This window comes from Danio rerio, chromosome 8 (assembly GCF_052040795.2).
Source record: "Danio rerio strain M-AB ecotype USA chromosome 8, GRCz13ab, whole genome shotgun sequence".
Lineage (NCBI taxonomy): Eukaryota > Metazoa > Chordata > Actinopteri > Cypriniformes > Danionidae > Danio > Danio rerio.
In genome coordinates, this window is record NC_141028.1 from 27,430,373 (window position 1) to 27,446,355 (window position 15,983).

The 15,983-nt window shown below is 36.6% G+C and overlaps 2 protein-coding genes and 1 long non-coding RNA gene across 25 annotated transcripts in view; 1 reads left to right on the forward strand and 2 right to left on the reverse strand.

The window, feature by feature from the left end:
- Nucleotides 1–3,656, reverse strand: part of kcnq2a (potassium voltage-gated channel, KQT-like subfamily, member 2a) — a 55,469-nt gene extending 51,813 nt beyond the window's left edge. For 11 of the 18 annotated variants that reach the window (XR_015496739.2, XR_015496740.2, XR_015496737.2 and 8 more), the window contains exon 1: nucleotides 3,247–3,656. Coding sequence is in view for 14 of the 18 variants with exons in the window: in XM_087262607.2 (XP_087118733.1) it covers nucleotides 3,247–3,542 (296 nt within the window). In the remaining 4 variants the exon portion in view is untranslated. The remainder of the gene's footprint in view (nucleotides 1–3,246) is intronic. The other 7 variants (NM_001442620.1, NM_001442618.1, NM_001442619.1 and 4 more) reach the window with 1 other exon arrangement.
- Nucleotides 3,657–5,437: 1,781 nt separating this feature from the next.
- prex1 (phosphatidylinositol-3,4,5-trisphosphate-dependent Rac exchange factor 1) overlaps nucleotides 5,438–15,983 on the reverse strand; it is a 145,993-nt gene continuing 135,447 nt past the window's right edge. For all 6 annotated transcript variants that reach the window (XM_087264805.1, XM_087264804.1, XM_087264806.1 and 3 more), the window contains 7 exons: nucleotides 15,041–15,184; nucleotides 13,358–13,472; nucleotides 12,934–12,994; nucleotides 12,571–12,746; nucleotides 11,807–11,909; nucleotides 8,120–8,187; nucleotides 5,438–8,003 (listed from right to left, as the gene is read on the reverse strand). In XM_087264805.1, coding sequence (XP_087120931.1) covers nucleotides 7,961–8,003; nucleotides 8,120–8,187; nucleotides 11,807–11,909; nucleotides 12,571–12,746; nucleotides 12,934–12,994; nucleotides 13,358–13,472; nucleotides 15,041–15,184 — 710 coding nt within the window. In that variant the 3' untranslated portion in view covers nucleotides 5,438–7,960. The remainder of the gene's footprint in view (nucleotides 8,004–8,119; nucleotides 8,188–11,806; nucleotides 11,910–12,570; nucleotides 12,747–12,933; nucleotides 12,995–13,357; nucleotides 13,473–15,040; nucleotides 15,185–15,983) is intronic.
- Nucleotides 8,413–12,720, forward strand: LOC147835596 (uncharacterized). Its single transcript, XR_015497967.1, has 2 exons — nucleotides 8,413–10,689; nucleotides 11,014–12,720. It is a non-coding gene; the product is annotated as an uncharacterized LOC147835596 (long non-coding RNA).

The window sequence follows — 15,983 nt, forward strand, 5'->3', positions numbered from 1 at the left end:
TTAGGTCGTGTTGTGACCAAAATCCAACGTTGAGCCAACACATTAAACCAACATCATGTTGATGTCAAATACTGACATTTATTCATCAGGTATGGAAGCAAAATCCAACATCTGATAGACGTCATTTTGGTAATGTCCACACAATGTCAAGCTGTAACATCATTAGATGTTGATATGCTGTTGTTTTTAGATCGCATTGGAAAGCAACCAAAATTCAACAGCCTGATGTTAGGGTCTGACGTTCAATTTTCAACAAAATGCAACATCCCATGACGTTGGGGTACAACGTCAATCTGATGTAATGTTGACGTCATGTGTCTGCTGGGTAATATCTTAACATGTAAGACATCAAAATTAACTTGTAGACTGGTAAATTCACTTAGACTGGACACATGTATGACATTTACACCGTTTTTATAATTATTAATGGTTACACAACATCCACCATGTCTCAAGAATAACAGTTGATTCAAAGGACTTTATTCTGTTCCTCTGCCATTCCCATTATAATGCTTTGGACTGCCTTCAAGTGACTACAGAATTAAGAATATTTAGGGACAGGGAAGCCAACATAGGAATAAATACAATACAGCTCAATGCAAAATCAAATCAAATGTCTTTTCATGGTAATGAGAACAGTTGTTCACAAACTGCATTATCTGGTCCCTAGTAAAAAGAATTGAGACTTTAAAAAACTGGTAACAAAAGTACTTCAGAATGCATGTGTCTCTGGCCAAGCAGTCTTGGTCAGGAGCATTTCTGTCGCTTCATTTGGGGACATACGCATCTTAACTGCATTTACAGTACTGTATCCTGGAACGGAATCATGGTATTTACAACAAAAGCTTAATTTTTGGGTCCTGGTCTTGTTCATTTTAATACTTAAGTGACCGGAAAACATGTGTGGTTGTTGTTAACATGATGCTAGCATGAATATAAAAACTTTCCTCAGAACTGCAGAACAATACCAGACTTTTCCACTTTCCATAAATTTCAGTTCATTTAAAGGAATAGTTTATGCAAAAATGAAAATGTATTCACAATTGACTAATGACAAGTCAATTGACAAGTTGTTCTATTCCTTTATGAGTTTCTTTTTTTCTGTCAAACACAAACTTATTTATTTTGAAAATGTTGGGAAAAAAAGACTAGAAAATGTCATACTTTGTAGGAAAATCAAACAGGCTCACAATGGAAGTCAATGGTTAGCCTACTGGCTTCCAACATTCTTCCAGCTTTGTGTTTATCAGAAGATACACAAACAGGTTTGGAACAAGAGGAGGGTGAATAATGAGGACATCACTTTTATTTTTACCTATCCCTTTAAGACAGGGGTGCCCAAACTTTGTCTTATGAAGGGCCAAACATCCAAAATATCATTGATAGCCATGGGCCAAAGATAAATATGCCAAACTTTTTTTACTATTAGTAATTTCCTAATTCATTTCATAATATTAAAAGATGAACAGAAATAATTACTTTAAATCATATTAACCAACAAAGTATCACTTTTTTTAAATCATAACTTATTGCAATACAACAATAAACAATCACATGTATAACACAGTGGAGTTCCATGCTGAATACACAAGTCAAGCAGAAGCTGCCTTTGACTGATTCCCACACCAAAGTCTCTGCATACAGTCTCTGCATTATCCTCTATCCATCATATGTACATTTTAAACTAAATCTGAGTAATTTACACCATTTAATTTCAGATAGCTTTTTTTGTAGCTTTAACATTTAAACAAACAAATGTTAGGTTACATTAAATTGCGTGTCATGGCGGGTCAAATCAAAGGTTTCCATGGGCCAACTTGGCTGCGGGCCCTAACTTAGGCGTCTCTGCTTTAAGAGAATGATCCGGCTCATTCAGTGCTTTTTCAGCCCAATTTAAGACTCTCTAAAAACATCCAACCAAAAATAGTAACAAAACTATTTTGTATTTAAACTGGAGACATAAGAAGCATTTTACTTCTAGTCTATAACACCATGACTGCCATACTGTATATAAAGGGGTAGTAGTTCACCCAAAAGTATTAATATGGTGTTAATTTACCATTTTTACTTTTATTTCCTCATTATACAATTTAATAAGTTTTCTTTCTATAACAGTGGGCCAGAGGTTAATAAAATGCTATTAATTTGCTACTTGCCACTTTGAGAGTCAAAAAAGTACTGGTGGCTCCTGACCATACTATTATGTCTAATGAAACTAAATAAATCTGCAAAAAAAGTATCTTTAATCCACAGCCTCTGTGAGCATGAACATTCTTCAGCAGCACATTCACAACAGTAACCTTCCTGTCACATGACGACATAGAGCCTAGACAACTGTATGAGTTAGCACACACTCACACATCAGCAATCGCTATTGCTTTAAAAGAGAGGCAGGACATGTTTGTAATATTCTTCAAGGTGTACTTGTGCTTATGCTGGATGCGACAATAACTAAAAACTTTTGTTTTGCTTGTACATTTTTTTTTTCTCTTCGCAATCTTTTTTTAGCGATATAGTAAAGAAAAATATCTTATTTTGTATATGGGCCATACATGAACAGCCAAAACGAATCACGTTTGAGTTAACGATCCTTTTAAGACGCCATAACTGGCCAACTCAAACTTTTAAAAGTCTTCACAGCATATATTACTCTACATATTTATGAATGCAGAATTACGCCAATAATTTACGAGAGCCATGTCCAATTGATCTAATTCGTACCCCTTCACCTTCCACATTGTTCCTACTACTACGCCCCTGTGCCACAGCAAAGAGCCCAGCGACTCCCCCATTCACATGCCGTCGGTGTAGCCATGGACCGCTGGCACGGTTTTCCACCTTATTGGCAAGCATCACGAATTTGTTGCCTGCGTTTGAAAGCGGGGTATAGAGCAAACACAAGCGCACTGACGCGGTCCAGGAGCTGACCGGTGCTGAAACCACTGCCTATGATACGCTATGAGTCCACAGTATTCATCATTAATACCCTCAACACTTTCCGCCGTCCCATTATAAAATATGCACATCTATGAGAGGCTCATTTGTCGCTACTAATCTTCTGGCATTTGCTACACAGGGAAAACTTTTTCACATTTATTCACACTGACGCTCTGCGACAAAAGCAGCAAGCAGGCAGGCCGACAACATCTCAAAGTTTGAGCATTCTGGGCGGTGCAGCACAGCAGCCTCTCCCGCGGTGAGGTGCGTGATTGCCCCGCCGCGCAGTAAAAACGGGCACATACTCACACATAAGCGTGGTAAATGAACGCCCAGCCGCGGGGTCGCTCCAGAGCATTATACAGGAAATTTTGCAGTCTGCGATAACGCGCGTTTCTCTTGTGAGCGATGCTCCCTCTGGAGATGCTGGACCGCGGTCTGCACAGGATGCTGCCCCGTTTTGTGCTTTCGGAACCGGCGATGAGAAGTGCCCCGTCTCGGCTGGTCTCCGCAGCCCCGGGGTCCAGACCCACAAAGCCGACTTTCGGTTTCTTTTCCCCAGCCGGAGGGAGATAAACTTCCCCGTTGGCGGATTTCTTCACCATCCTTACAGTTTGACAGATCCAAACGAGTGTGTAAAGTAGCCGTGGGCAGACATTGCCGAACCGGGGTGTGTTCTGTAGTGCGGTGGTCTCCTACTCAAAGCCAATTGAAACGCTAAGGCGAAACTGCAATGGGTCGTCCTTTATCTGTACGCCTTCCGGCTCCTGCAAGAACTGATGTTTAATGTTTCAGCAGTCAGATTTTTGGATGGGGGCTCTGGTGAAGGAAATTGTTATAGTAGTAAATAATTAGGAAGCTTGGTTAAATCATTCATGATGAAAAGGAAATGGAACTTTGCGAGGCTGAAATCTTAATCAAACACTGTAGTAAGGCAAACAGAAGCCGATGTTGTTGATACTGTATGTTAAAAAGGTGACGTTTACCTAAAGCAAAGTTAATATTTTCAGTTTCTTTGGATTTACAGAATTTTGGTGTGGGTAAAATGTTATTTTTTACTCTATAAAGATCAACTAATAATTCTTCCAATTTTTGATTTCCAAAATGTTGTTTAGAGCTTTTTGTTTGGCAAAAAATGGTCAGAATAAAAAAATATTTTCAATTAATATTGGAAAAAACCAGGCGCTGCAGTGGCGCAGTACGTAGTGCTCTCGCCTCACGGCAAGAAGGTCGCTGATTCGAACCTTGGCTGAGTCAGTTGGCGTTTCTGTGGAGTTTGCATGTTGTCCCTACGTTCGCATGGGTGCGAAAAGAAATTGAATGAATGGATGAATTGGAAAAATCAAGGTTATTCCACCAAATAGCCTTTTAACTTCTCTGAAGTCAAAGAAATGGTAGTGTTTTTTGTACAAAAAAAAAAAAAAAATTATATATATATATATATATGTCTGAAAGCCAAACAAGCTCTAAATTACAACTTTTTAAATTTAAATGATAAAGAAATTTAAAAAACATGTACATATAAAGGCATGTACAGCATGGAAAAAAGGTATTGAACACATCATGTTTTTCCTGCGGGAATAATATTTCTCATTAATTTCTCAGGTGTGAGTTTTTCACAGACTTCAACAGTGTAAAAATCTTGATGGTTCTGTGGGTCTCCTAAATCAAATCAGATGTTTATTTTGTTTTTTTTATTGGATTCAAGTCAGGTGATTGGCTGGGCCATTCTACAGCTTAATATTCTTTGTCTGAAATCATTTGAGAGTTTCCTTGGCAGTGTTTTGGATCATTGTCTTGTTGAAATGTCCACCCTGGTGTCATCTTCATCATCATGATAATGTAGATGTTGGACTGAAGCTGCGAATAATAAACTGATGAAGAGCAGAGGGTTGCTAAATATCTACTTGGAGATTTCAGCTACAGTTTGGGCTTTCACTGCGCTTTTACACCTCTCTTTCTTCACGCATTCAATACTTTTTCCCTGTGTCATTTCATTTTACTACACATAACTTAATTTGTAAACACATTAATATTGTTTTCATTCCATATATGGAATTCTTTGGTTGTTACCAACATCCTGGGAAAAATCCAGTCAACGACACCTTTAGAAATATATTTTCTGAGAAAAATGGCAACGTGTTCAATACTTATTTTCCCCACTGTAAATCGTAAATCCTTAGAAAAACTCAGATTTATTTTTTCAGAACATAAACACGACATGAATTACAGTTTTGTGACAGGAGAATGAACAAAAAATTAGTGGAGCTGGGATGTTGTCCAGTGGCTATTTGTATCATAAAGCCTAACCAAAATCTAATATGCACCGGGAAATTTAAGTCTGTACTCCAGCGCAATTATAGTACACATATAGCACATTTTCAAATCTGCTAAAAAATGGATGCAGGATATTTCACTGTTCTCAACATACTATAAACATATTATGCCACTTGTTTAGTCTTGTTGCGTGCCTTCATCTCTAACAATGACAAATCAGAGGTAAATTATAAACATACTCTTTTATTTTGTTTGATATTAGCAATGCATTAAATACAGCAAAGAGACAAACCTAACAGAGCTTCATCGAGAGATCTAATGAATTACTCCAGTCAGACCGAAGGGTGCCATAAATCCACCACATGGTTATCAGGGGCTGCATTGGGAAATGAGAAACGACACTTTGAGCTTTGGGGTACAAGGCATTTTTTTTACATCTGTAATGAGACAATTCTGAGAGTCCAGACCAATTGATTTAGCACAGGTCCTCAGTTCTGCCTGAAGGTGCAATCTTGGAGAACTTATTCATAAGCTAATCATACGTCATCGGAAAGGAAAACTTTATACAATGAGTTAAAACAACTGGATATGCACTTAACATCTCCAGCAGGAAAAAGTTTAAGAGCCATTTAATTTACTTATAAAGCACAAATGAGGACACAGTGAGACTTCACAGTCAAACATGAATAAAAACTATAAGTTAAATACTTGCTGATGCAGATTAGATCCACTCCTTCACTCCACCGCTGAGGTTTGATTAAACTGCTCTTATTAATAGGAACAATCAAAATCTGGAAGATTAAAAAAGGCTTTTGCAAGTGAAACAAACAAACGAAACAGAGATTATAAACTATAAGGCCCCCAAAAGAAAGGCTTGTTTTGTAAGCACCACTGAATATCTTCCGCTCTTTGAGCTAAAAGTACACTTGAAATCGAGGCATGTTAAAATTGGCAATATATACTTCAAATAGAACCGTAGACAGATCAGCAGTTTAAAATCTTCAATGTGTGCATATCATATTTGAGCTGACTGATTAGAGATGTTAAATTAGTCATGATCATATTCAGAGGGGAAGCTAATCGCACAATAATGGACCAAGATGATACAGAAAAACCTGAGATTTTAATATACAGTGATAGGAACATGCTAATGCTAATGCTACGTCTTTGGGTTTCACTAGATTTACAGAAATGATAGGTTTCGTGTGGACTTCATAAAGCATAGAAACAAGCAACGACGAGGAGCTTTAAAATGTACAGATTCCAAGGATTAAAAACACTTGTTTATAGTTTGAGGACCAAATCAAATGTTAAAATCCAAATAATACTGAATTAATTCTACATCTTAGCCTTCAATTTGGACAGTTATAATGAAATAAAGATATGTATTAGCTTAAATTCAAGTATTATTTTTTTTCTACAATGTTTTATCATCACATGTAAAACTACAACATGGTCTGAAGTTGTATTGTCTATCTTCCATGCTGAAATGTAACCGAGAGATGCGTTATGAGCTATAATACAAACAAGATGAATGTCGGAATAAGATTATACCAAGATGCTTTTAGCATATTGACACTATAGTGACCTTATTTATTTCAATTGAACTAAATACGGCCATGTGTCAGGATTACTGAAGGTAACTAAATGTAACAAAAGCCTGTATGTACATACTAGCTTAACTACTCCAAACTAATCTAGGTACACCGTTCAAATTTCCAGACCTTCTCGGTTTACTGACCAGTTAGAAATTTAAATACTGAACACATTGTGTAAAAGCACATTAAAGTTTCCTATCCAAATATACACTAAGTATACAAATGAGAGATGTACAATATTATATTTGTTTAACGTTATTAATACTCTTTAAATTATAGCACTGCTGTTCCCACAGAGCATATGCTTATCCATTTGATAACATACATAAATTTGCCTAAATACAAAACCTCAATAAAGTCCTACTATATCTATTCGTTCTTCAAAGGATCCCTTTGCGTTTCTTCTACAATGTACAGTATGCTTAACAAAACACTGAAGAACACGAGCTTTCTTTTATTGTGCTTTTCTCCAAACAGCCGCATGAAGCCGATTCACACTCTTAACACAGCACTGAGTCATGCTTAAAAAGTGCTATAACACCAGGGACGTGGAGCGTTATTAGAATATTTGTTCTGCTTGTAATTAATATCAAAATTGTGATTAGCGTGAAATTTCAAACTCCTATTTTTCTGTATAGTTTGAGTTTCCCTGTTATCCTGTAAGCGAATTCAGATTTTAAAGTGGTCCGTATATTGCAGGCGGGAATGATTTCAGTATTTTCTTTGACACCTGATATGAGTGAGAGAAACTCACCAGCTCCCACTGACACACAGTGCAGACACACTCATGCTAAGCTACAGTAATTGCACATAATCACCACGTATCTGAACGTGACATCACCATCCAGACCAAACCACCCTACTTGCTGACTCAATATTGCAGTCAAAGGCGAAGGAAGGAATAGATAATACAGCCATTCACGTGCCAGTCCAGATCCACCAGGAGACCAAACAATGTGGGCAGACGCTGATAGCCAAGATTAGCATCGTTAGCATTAGCAAGTTGTCTTTCCTCATCACGACATTGACCTCAGGCGAACGTCTCTGGGTGAAGCTGGCTGGGAGAAGTTGAGATGTTCTCAAAATAATAAACCAGTCTTGATGTCTCTCAGTTTTCTAGAAGGTGTTAGAGACGAACATCACCGTGTTCAAAGGTCTCCGTCGGATGGGGGTAAACATAACCTGAAGAGCCTGGATTGAGGATTGAAAAGAGTTTAGCTACTGTTGAAGCTTCATTCAACTCTAAAGCCAAAGCAGAAATAACATGTTTCAATTTTTAATCAGCGAGGCCTTGAAATAGCAGATACCTGGGAGCTAAAGGCGGCATCTGGTCCATTACTCTGAGGTTTTTGGCAGAAATCTCCACCCTGGTGCCCTGTGAATAAAGCCAATTATTATTTTCATATATATTCATATTGCAAAACATGTTTGATCAGAATGTTTTCTGCTGACTTACTAAAATGTGAACTACTGGTTTTGTTGCTCAGATGACTCTTTTAGCCTTTAGACTATTGCCTACACATTTGTTTGCATGTTAGCCAGGGGTCAAACTCTGAATGTGTGTAGGCTTGGGTTGCTCTTACTACTGTTTTTTTTTTTTCTAAATATTGCTAGTATATAGAATATGGTATAGCTCTATGATAAAAAGTAGTTATTGTCAATATATTTGATGCATGTTTTGTTTTTTGGAGCTTGGAAAAACTCTGTAATTTATTTACTCTCCCTTCACTTGTTCCAATCCAGCGTGGGATTCTTTCTTCTGTAGAACACAGAAGCAGAGGTTTTAAAGAAAGCTAAAAACCGGTATCCCTAAATTAAAAAACAAACAATATCTAAGTCTATAGTTACAGGTTTCCAGCTTTCCTCAAAATATCTTTATAGAGCATTGTAACCACTTAAAGGTGAGCAATTTTTTTTTGTTTTTTTTGTGAGAACGATCCATTTAAACAGGGCTACGCAGAGGCACAGAGGGTAGCACAATCACCTCACAGCAAGAACATCGCTGGTTCGAGCCTCGACTGGGTTAGTTGGCATTTCTGTGTGGAGTTTGCATGTTCTCCCTGTCACACCTGTTGCAGTGCCCTAGTTTGGACACTTGAGGGCACTTGTTTTTTTTGTAGTTTCACTTCATTTCCCATAATTCTTTGGATCACTGATTGTGTTATGTTACAGCTGTTTCATGTTTGTTAATTTAGTCCTGTCTTTATAAACTCTCTTGTTTTGTTTTAGTTGCCTTAGGATTTTGTTAGCTCCTCATGTTTGGTATGTTTGTCTAGTCATCTAGTTTTTGTATTTTGATAATTCTTGGATTCCTATTTTGTGTTTGTTTTTGTTAGCACTCTTTAGCACTCCTACCCTGCTTTTGTATTTACTCGTTTTTGGATTTTTGCCTGTTCTCTTGTTTGGACAAGATTTGCATCCTGCTTTAGTTCTGTTCAAGCTTGGAAACCTTTGTCTTTTGGAAACCTTAGTCTTTGTTAATAAATTGTTGCACTTGGATTTTTGCATTTTGTGATCGTTCCCCATTTTGTGACACTCCCCATGTTTGCGTGGGTTTCCTCAAAGTGTTCCAGTTTCCCTCACAAGTCCAAAGACATGCGATACGGGTGAATTGGGTAAGATTAATTTGACCGCAGTGTACTGCATGTGTGTGACTGAGTGTGTATGTGAGTTTCCTAGTGATGGGTTGCAGCTGGAAGGGCATCCGCTGCGTAAAACGTATGCTGAACAAGTTGGCGGTTCATTCCGCTGTGGCGCTGCTAGATTAATAAAGGGACTAAGCCAGGGATGACCATCTCTGTCCTGGAGGGTCAGTTTCCTAGAGAGTTTAGCCCCAACCCTAATCAAACACACCTGAACCAGCAAATCAAGCTCTTTCTAGATAAACTAGAAACTTCCCAGCAGGTGTGTTGAAGCAAGTTGAAGCAAAACGCTGCTGGACTTCTTTCAGAATTTCTTTCTTCTGTTGAACACACTCAAAAAATATTCTAAAGAATTTTAAAAAAGCATTGTGTCATTGTCATCCATAGTAGGAACAAAAAAGTATGGAAGCCAACATTCTTCAACATAACTTTCTTGGTGTTCAACAGAAGAAAAAAACTTGAGCATTTCATCTGCGGAAGATGAGCAAACTATGACAGAATTTTTTTGTGCAAACTATCCCTTTAATCTATTTCTCAACTTCCTCGTCATTTGAGCATTTCTTTCTTTTCTATAAAACTCTTACACTTTTCTGTAATCAGTATAAACTGATTGCTTGCCTACTATCTAATCTTCAGAGACTATAACATGTAGCCTTTCTTAAGAAATGATCTACAATATTTACTTCAGCTGTGATTTAATAATATTTTGGCTCATCTGTGTATATTTATAATAGATTTAAAGAAAAACTTTTGTAATTTTCAGCCAGCTTTGCATGGTTACAATTTTAGAGCCATATAGATAAAGACAAATGTGTACATTTTCCTAGGTTACAAATATCCAGATATCTTAGTTCATTTGTCAGCGGTAGAGTCTCCCATCTTTCTGTCATCCCGGAGACTTTTGCCAACAAATAAACATAGGAGATAACGGAGATCAGGTAAAACACAAAACAGAGGAGGCAGAGTTGAACTTTAAATGTACAGAAGAAGTTTTGTGGCCACCTACTGGCAAAAAATGCAGGACTTGTCATGTACTCTTGCTTCTTCACTCCATTCAAGTGTGGTTGTGTGCAGAATACTATACCGTGGATGCACCTCAAATTATGTATATATGCCCTATGCCATACACTGACAGTTAACGAGATAACATACCTGTGTAACTGCTTGTGGTTTGGCACACTGAATCAAAACTCGGTCTCATTAGCTATCATTTATCCTACTCAGTTGTATACACTGTGACGCCCTATTCACACGGGGCTTCAGCGTCAACGCTTGACAGAGGGCGTGTCTGAAGTTGGAGCTGAAACGATCGTCATAGAAGCGTCAGCCAATGAAATTCAGTCAGCAATAGGCCACTGTCTGAGCTGGTGTATTTGCATACAGCGATCTGATTGGCTGACGCTTCCGTCGGCGCTTAAAAAGTTGAGCAGGTCCCAACTTCTGCAGCGAGGAACGCTTCTGAAGCAGCGCCGACAGATCCACAATGCAGTTCGGCAACGCCTGACGTCACCCATTCAAAGTGAATGGGAAGCGTTGACGCTGACGCCCCGTGTGAATAGGGCGTGAAACTCAACAGTCAACTTTATCAAATGAAATGAGTGGAGTTAAGTCAAAATTGACTGAAAGTTAATTCTACTCATTTGAAAAGAGTTTGAACTCAGTGTTGAAAGTAATGACAGTGTTGATGAGGTTTTTTTTTTTTTAACTCAAATGGTTTGTAGCAATCAGTTTACTCAAATGGTATGAGTTGCCTTAACTTACTGGGTTTTAAATTACTCAGTTGGTTTGAGTTCTCTTCATCAATCAGGTTTTACTGTGCTCAAATTGCTTTGTTTACTTAAATGGATTAAATTCATAGTACTCATTAGGCTTAGTTTTTGAACTTGAATGGTTTGTTGCAATCGGTTTCCTCAAAAGGTTTGAATTGACTTAGCTTTTTGGTTTTACAGTGTACTTATGTTTTCTTTTTTTGCATTTTCCCATTTTCATTAAGCATTTCTTGTGATAATGTGCATAAAAAGATGGATGGAAACATAGCTGTTGACATAATAATGCCCTAAAATGCATCTCACTAACCATTACATTAAAACTAAATGAATAGTAAAGTCTCAACAGTAACGAGTCCTAAAAGAGTTAAACCCACTCAAAGCCAACTGAAATTTGCTTCAAAGATTTTGGTTTCTGCCAAAAGGGGGATTTTCACCAATAAACAAAACATATTGACATAGTTTGGCTACACGAGCAGATGATTATGTCCTAGCGGTTTACATTTTCTACCAACTACAGATTTGATTTTGTAAATCCTAAAATATTTTTAATGACATCAGGTGAACAGTTGGAGTTCTGCTGTACCTGTTTACGCATGAGGTCCATGGTCTGCATCAAGCAGCGGGGCATGAGGCTGTGGTTTCTGGCCAGAATAGTAGCTTGCTCCAACGACACAGTCAGAGTACACCTAAAAACATATAAATCCTTAGTCAGAGACAATCTAGACCAGGGGTGTCCAAACTCTGTCCTGGAGGGCCGGTGTCCAGCAAATTTTAGTTCCAACCCCAATCAGACACACCTGAACCAGCTAATCAAGCTCTTTCTAGGTGTACAAGAAACTTTGGGTTGGAGGATTGAGCAAGTGCCTGCTGAGAGGGGCACTTCAGCCAATGAGGGCAGAGGGGCAGTGGTTCTAGCCACCGGACCACCCCCTTGTGCACGGCCCTGATTAATAGGGCAATATTTGGAAAAATATGGAGAAAATCACATTTAAAGTTGTCCAGATTAAGCTCTTTGGAATGCATGTTACTAAAACAAATTTAAGTTTAAATATATTTACAGTAGGACATTTATAACATGTCCTAATTTTGTAATGATTTTAGACATAAAATTAAAAAAATATCATTTTTGAATTGTATTTTTGGCTATTCCCACAAACATATTAGTTAACATGAGACTGGTTTTGTCGAAAAAATAAAACAGCTTTGAGTAGAAACTAGACTCTGGCTCCACTTCACTATATGTAGAAAGCAGGTCATGCAGTTACACCTTATTGTCATCAGCAAATTTATGATTGTATATTTGATCTTGAGCAACATGAATAAAAGATTTGACTGCAGATAAAGCACCTCTGCATCCCGGTGGCACACATGGTGATCTGACAGGCCCCGAGTCGATTGCAGAGCTCAGAGGACACCAGCAGCACACTGACCCCTGAGGGCTGACCCGCAGAGCTGGCCTTTACATTCATATATGTCTGCATGAGCCGACACAGGTCATCCAGAGTGTTGAGCGGCCGCAGGAGCTGGAGAAGCATTCAGAGAAACAAGTTTAAATGCTTGGATTCAGAAACAAATAAACAACAAACATCTAAATAATGATGCACATTTCTGCATGTGTTTCTGCAGGTTCTGAAGAAATCCAATGCACGCACATACAAACACACTTAAAATAACAAAACATACAAGCAGGATTTTAATCGGCCAACCAACCTGATCTATTTTCATGGCAGTAGAATTCGAGTCTGAATTAGACTTCTCTAGATAAAAAGCCCTAGAAATAAAGAAGAGATGTATAAACACAAATGACTATTTTTTAAGAATCAGTATTTTTAATATATCTATATATAGCAAAAAATTAACAGACAACTTGAACACTTGAAAGTATAACATATCTTTTAAATAAATAAAAAAAAACAGTAATTTAGAGCAATTTCCCCCCCAAAATAACACAATAATGTTCACAATAACAGATGTTTTTACTTGCTATGATTGTAAACCAGTGTTATGGCACCAAATATTGAGTTCTTGAGCATCAGATCTGCACATTAGAAGGATTTCTGAAGCTCACATGACACTGAAGATTGTTCACAGTTTACATGAGATGATTCCCACATGACTAAAGAGAGGTCCTTACCTGAGTTTGCGGTAATAACCTTTGACCTTCTCCAGTGAGAGAGCATTTGTGCGTTGCTGAAACTCTTCCATGGTAACAAAATCCTGAGACAACACACCTTCTGGCTTCTCCAGCCCTGATAAAAGTTAAGAAAATGCATATTACATTCACTCTTTGCACAGTGCTGTAATGCTCTACAAACACCACTAGATGGAGACCAAGACTCACCAAGGAAACATTGATCTGAACGAGCACATTCTGACCTCGACTGTACATTAACAATATATAGTTTATCCTACAAAAGCATTTCTACAAAAATGTCTAATTGATTTTGAATTAGAGCACTGTTTTTGTGAAAGCTTTAATGAAACTATTTCTCATTCTTTTTCGTAAACATTTTTGCCAATATAGAAAACATTTTTGAAATAATGTTGAAGCTTTTATTTCTCATAATATTTTAAAACCATTTTCCTTATCTTATAAATATGTGATCTGGGGTTATTATGTTAAGGATTGCTCTTTAAAATATTTATTATAAATTTAATTTATTATAATTTATTATTATTTTAATTTATTCACATATACTAATGTAAGTTTGCCAAAGCAACCCTCTCTTCATGTTGTAAGAAAAAGACATTAAAATGTATATAAAAGTGATAGATTATCATTACTAAGGTAATTATTAATAAATTATGTCAGTCTACTTGAAATGTGAATAAAACGTAAATAAAGTGTCAATGACATTACAAATGAAACTAATCAATGCACTTAAAATGTCAATATGAAATTGATTGAGTTTGTAAAGGACACCTCTCTTGCCTTGATTCAGGGTTATTACTAGGGCCAGACAGAGTCTGTTGACATTTTTTGCTATTTCTGCTCAGAGTTTTGTAAAAAAAAAAAAAAAAAAAAAACAACAACAATGGATTTATGGGGAATGATTTTAGGAGTGTCATAACTAATAACTTAATATTTAAAATAAAAAATAATACCTTTTGAACTTTTATTTAATGTTTACAATGCTAATCCAATTAGATCCACTTATTTGGTAAACAAAGCAATTCTCTAATATAATATCTCTACTAAAAGACTGTATTGTAAATAAATCATATGAACATTTGAATATTTCTATTTTTATATCACGATAATTTTTTTTAAATGAACTTAAAAACTAAATAAATATAAATTTACACAAGTAAATAAATAGACTCGATGGGCTAAAAATCTGTGGAAATCTGCACAGATTCTGCATAGGCCTAGTTATCGTATTATCACTGTAATAAAAAAATGTTACTTGAAATAAAGTTAATTGAATAATATGACACTATGTATATGTATATGTATATTATATATATATATATATATATATATATATATATATATATATATATATATATATATATATATACAGTATATATATATATATATACAGTATATATAAATACAATAGTTACTCAATGATACTAAAATAACATTTTCTTGATTTTATACTCCTCACAGTGCAAAATATAACAGGCGTTTCCTCAAAAGACACATGCAATGATGCCTGGCACCTTAAGAGGGTAGCTAATTAATATGGCAACTTTTTTGAACAGCCTATGGCGCCTTAAAATACAGGCTCTATAGACAGCACACTAGGTTTTAGAACTGCAAATTATAAACACGGGGTTTAGAATGGAAACGGTCATTTATTTTGTAACCCACCTCTAGTGAAGAGGACTGATTGCAGCTTCAGAGAGCCTCCGTTCTGCAGTCGTGTTGGCAGTTCACTGAAATGACAGTTGTCCAGGAACATCGTCACCCTGATAGCCTGCCGACTGCCTTCCACCTGGTAATGCACAGATGTGTCTAAAGAGGAAAAAAGGAAGGAAAGCAAACATGACTCACAATTAGATGATATTTATAATTATAACCACTTCCATCCTTTTACAACATACTAGTACTAAACTAAATTCTGACATTATTTACTCCCCCAATTATCTTGTCAAAATTAGTCATTTTCAAACACAAAAATAATGTTTTTTTTTTAAATCTGAACCGAAAAATGAGAGATTTCGGTTTATCCATTAAAAGTATGTCTAACCAATTTTTTTTTTCAGTTTTCAATGTTCATGAATAAATCATAAAAACAAATCTATATATGGCATTTAAAATCTATTTACACCATTTACAACATTCAAATGTATTCCCAGAAGCTCAATTGTGTTTGCTTGAATTGTGATAACCAGCAAGGTAAATTTTTGCATGTCATTTGCTACATCTCAGCTTTCACAAGCAGCAAACATGTAGGGCTTGTACTAGAATTACAGGCATAGTTCACCCAAAAAACAAAACAAAAAAAAAAGTCATGATTGTCTCACTCTTGACTTGTCCCCACCTAACCCCCCCCCCCCCCCCCCCCCAACAAAAGTGAGTTTTTTTTATCTATTAAACACAAAAGATAATGTACTGAATATTAGAAACCTTTAAACATTGTCATCCATTAAAGGAAAAACAAATACTATAGAAGGCAATGGTTACAGGTTTTCAACATTGTCCACTAGTGGTGTAACAGATCACAAATCTCACAGTTCAGATCCCATAGTTTTTTGGATCAGCTTAAAAAGTGGAGGAGACAAATCGTCACCATAGAATTATTATCTGACAT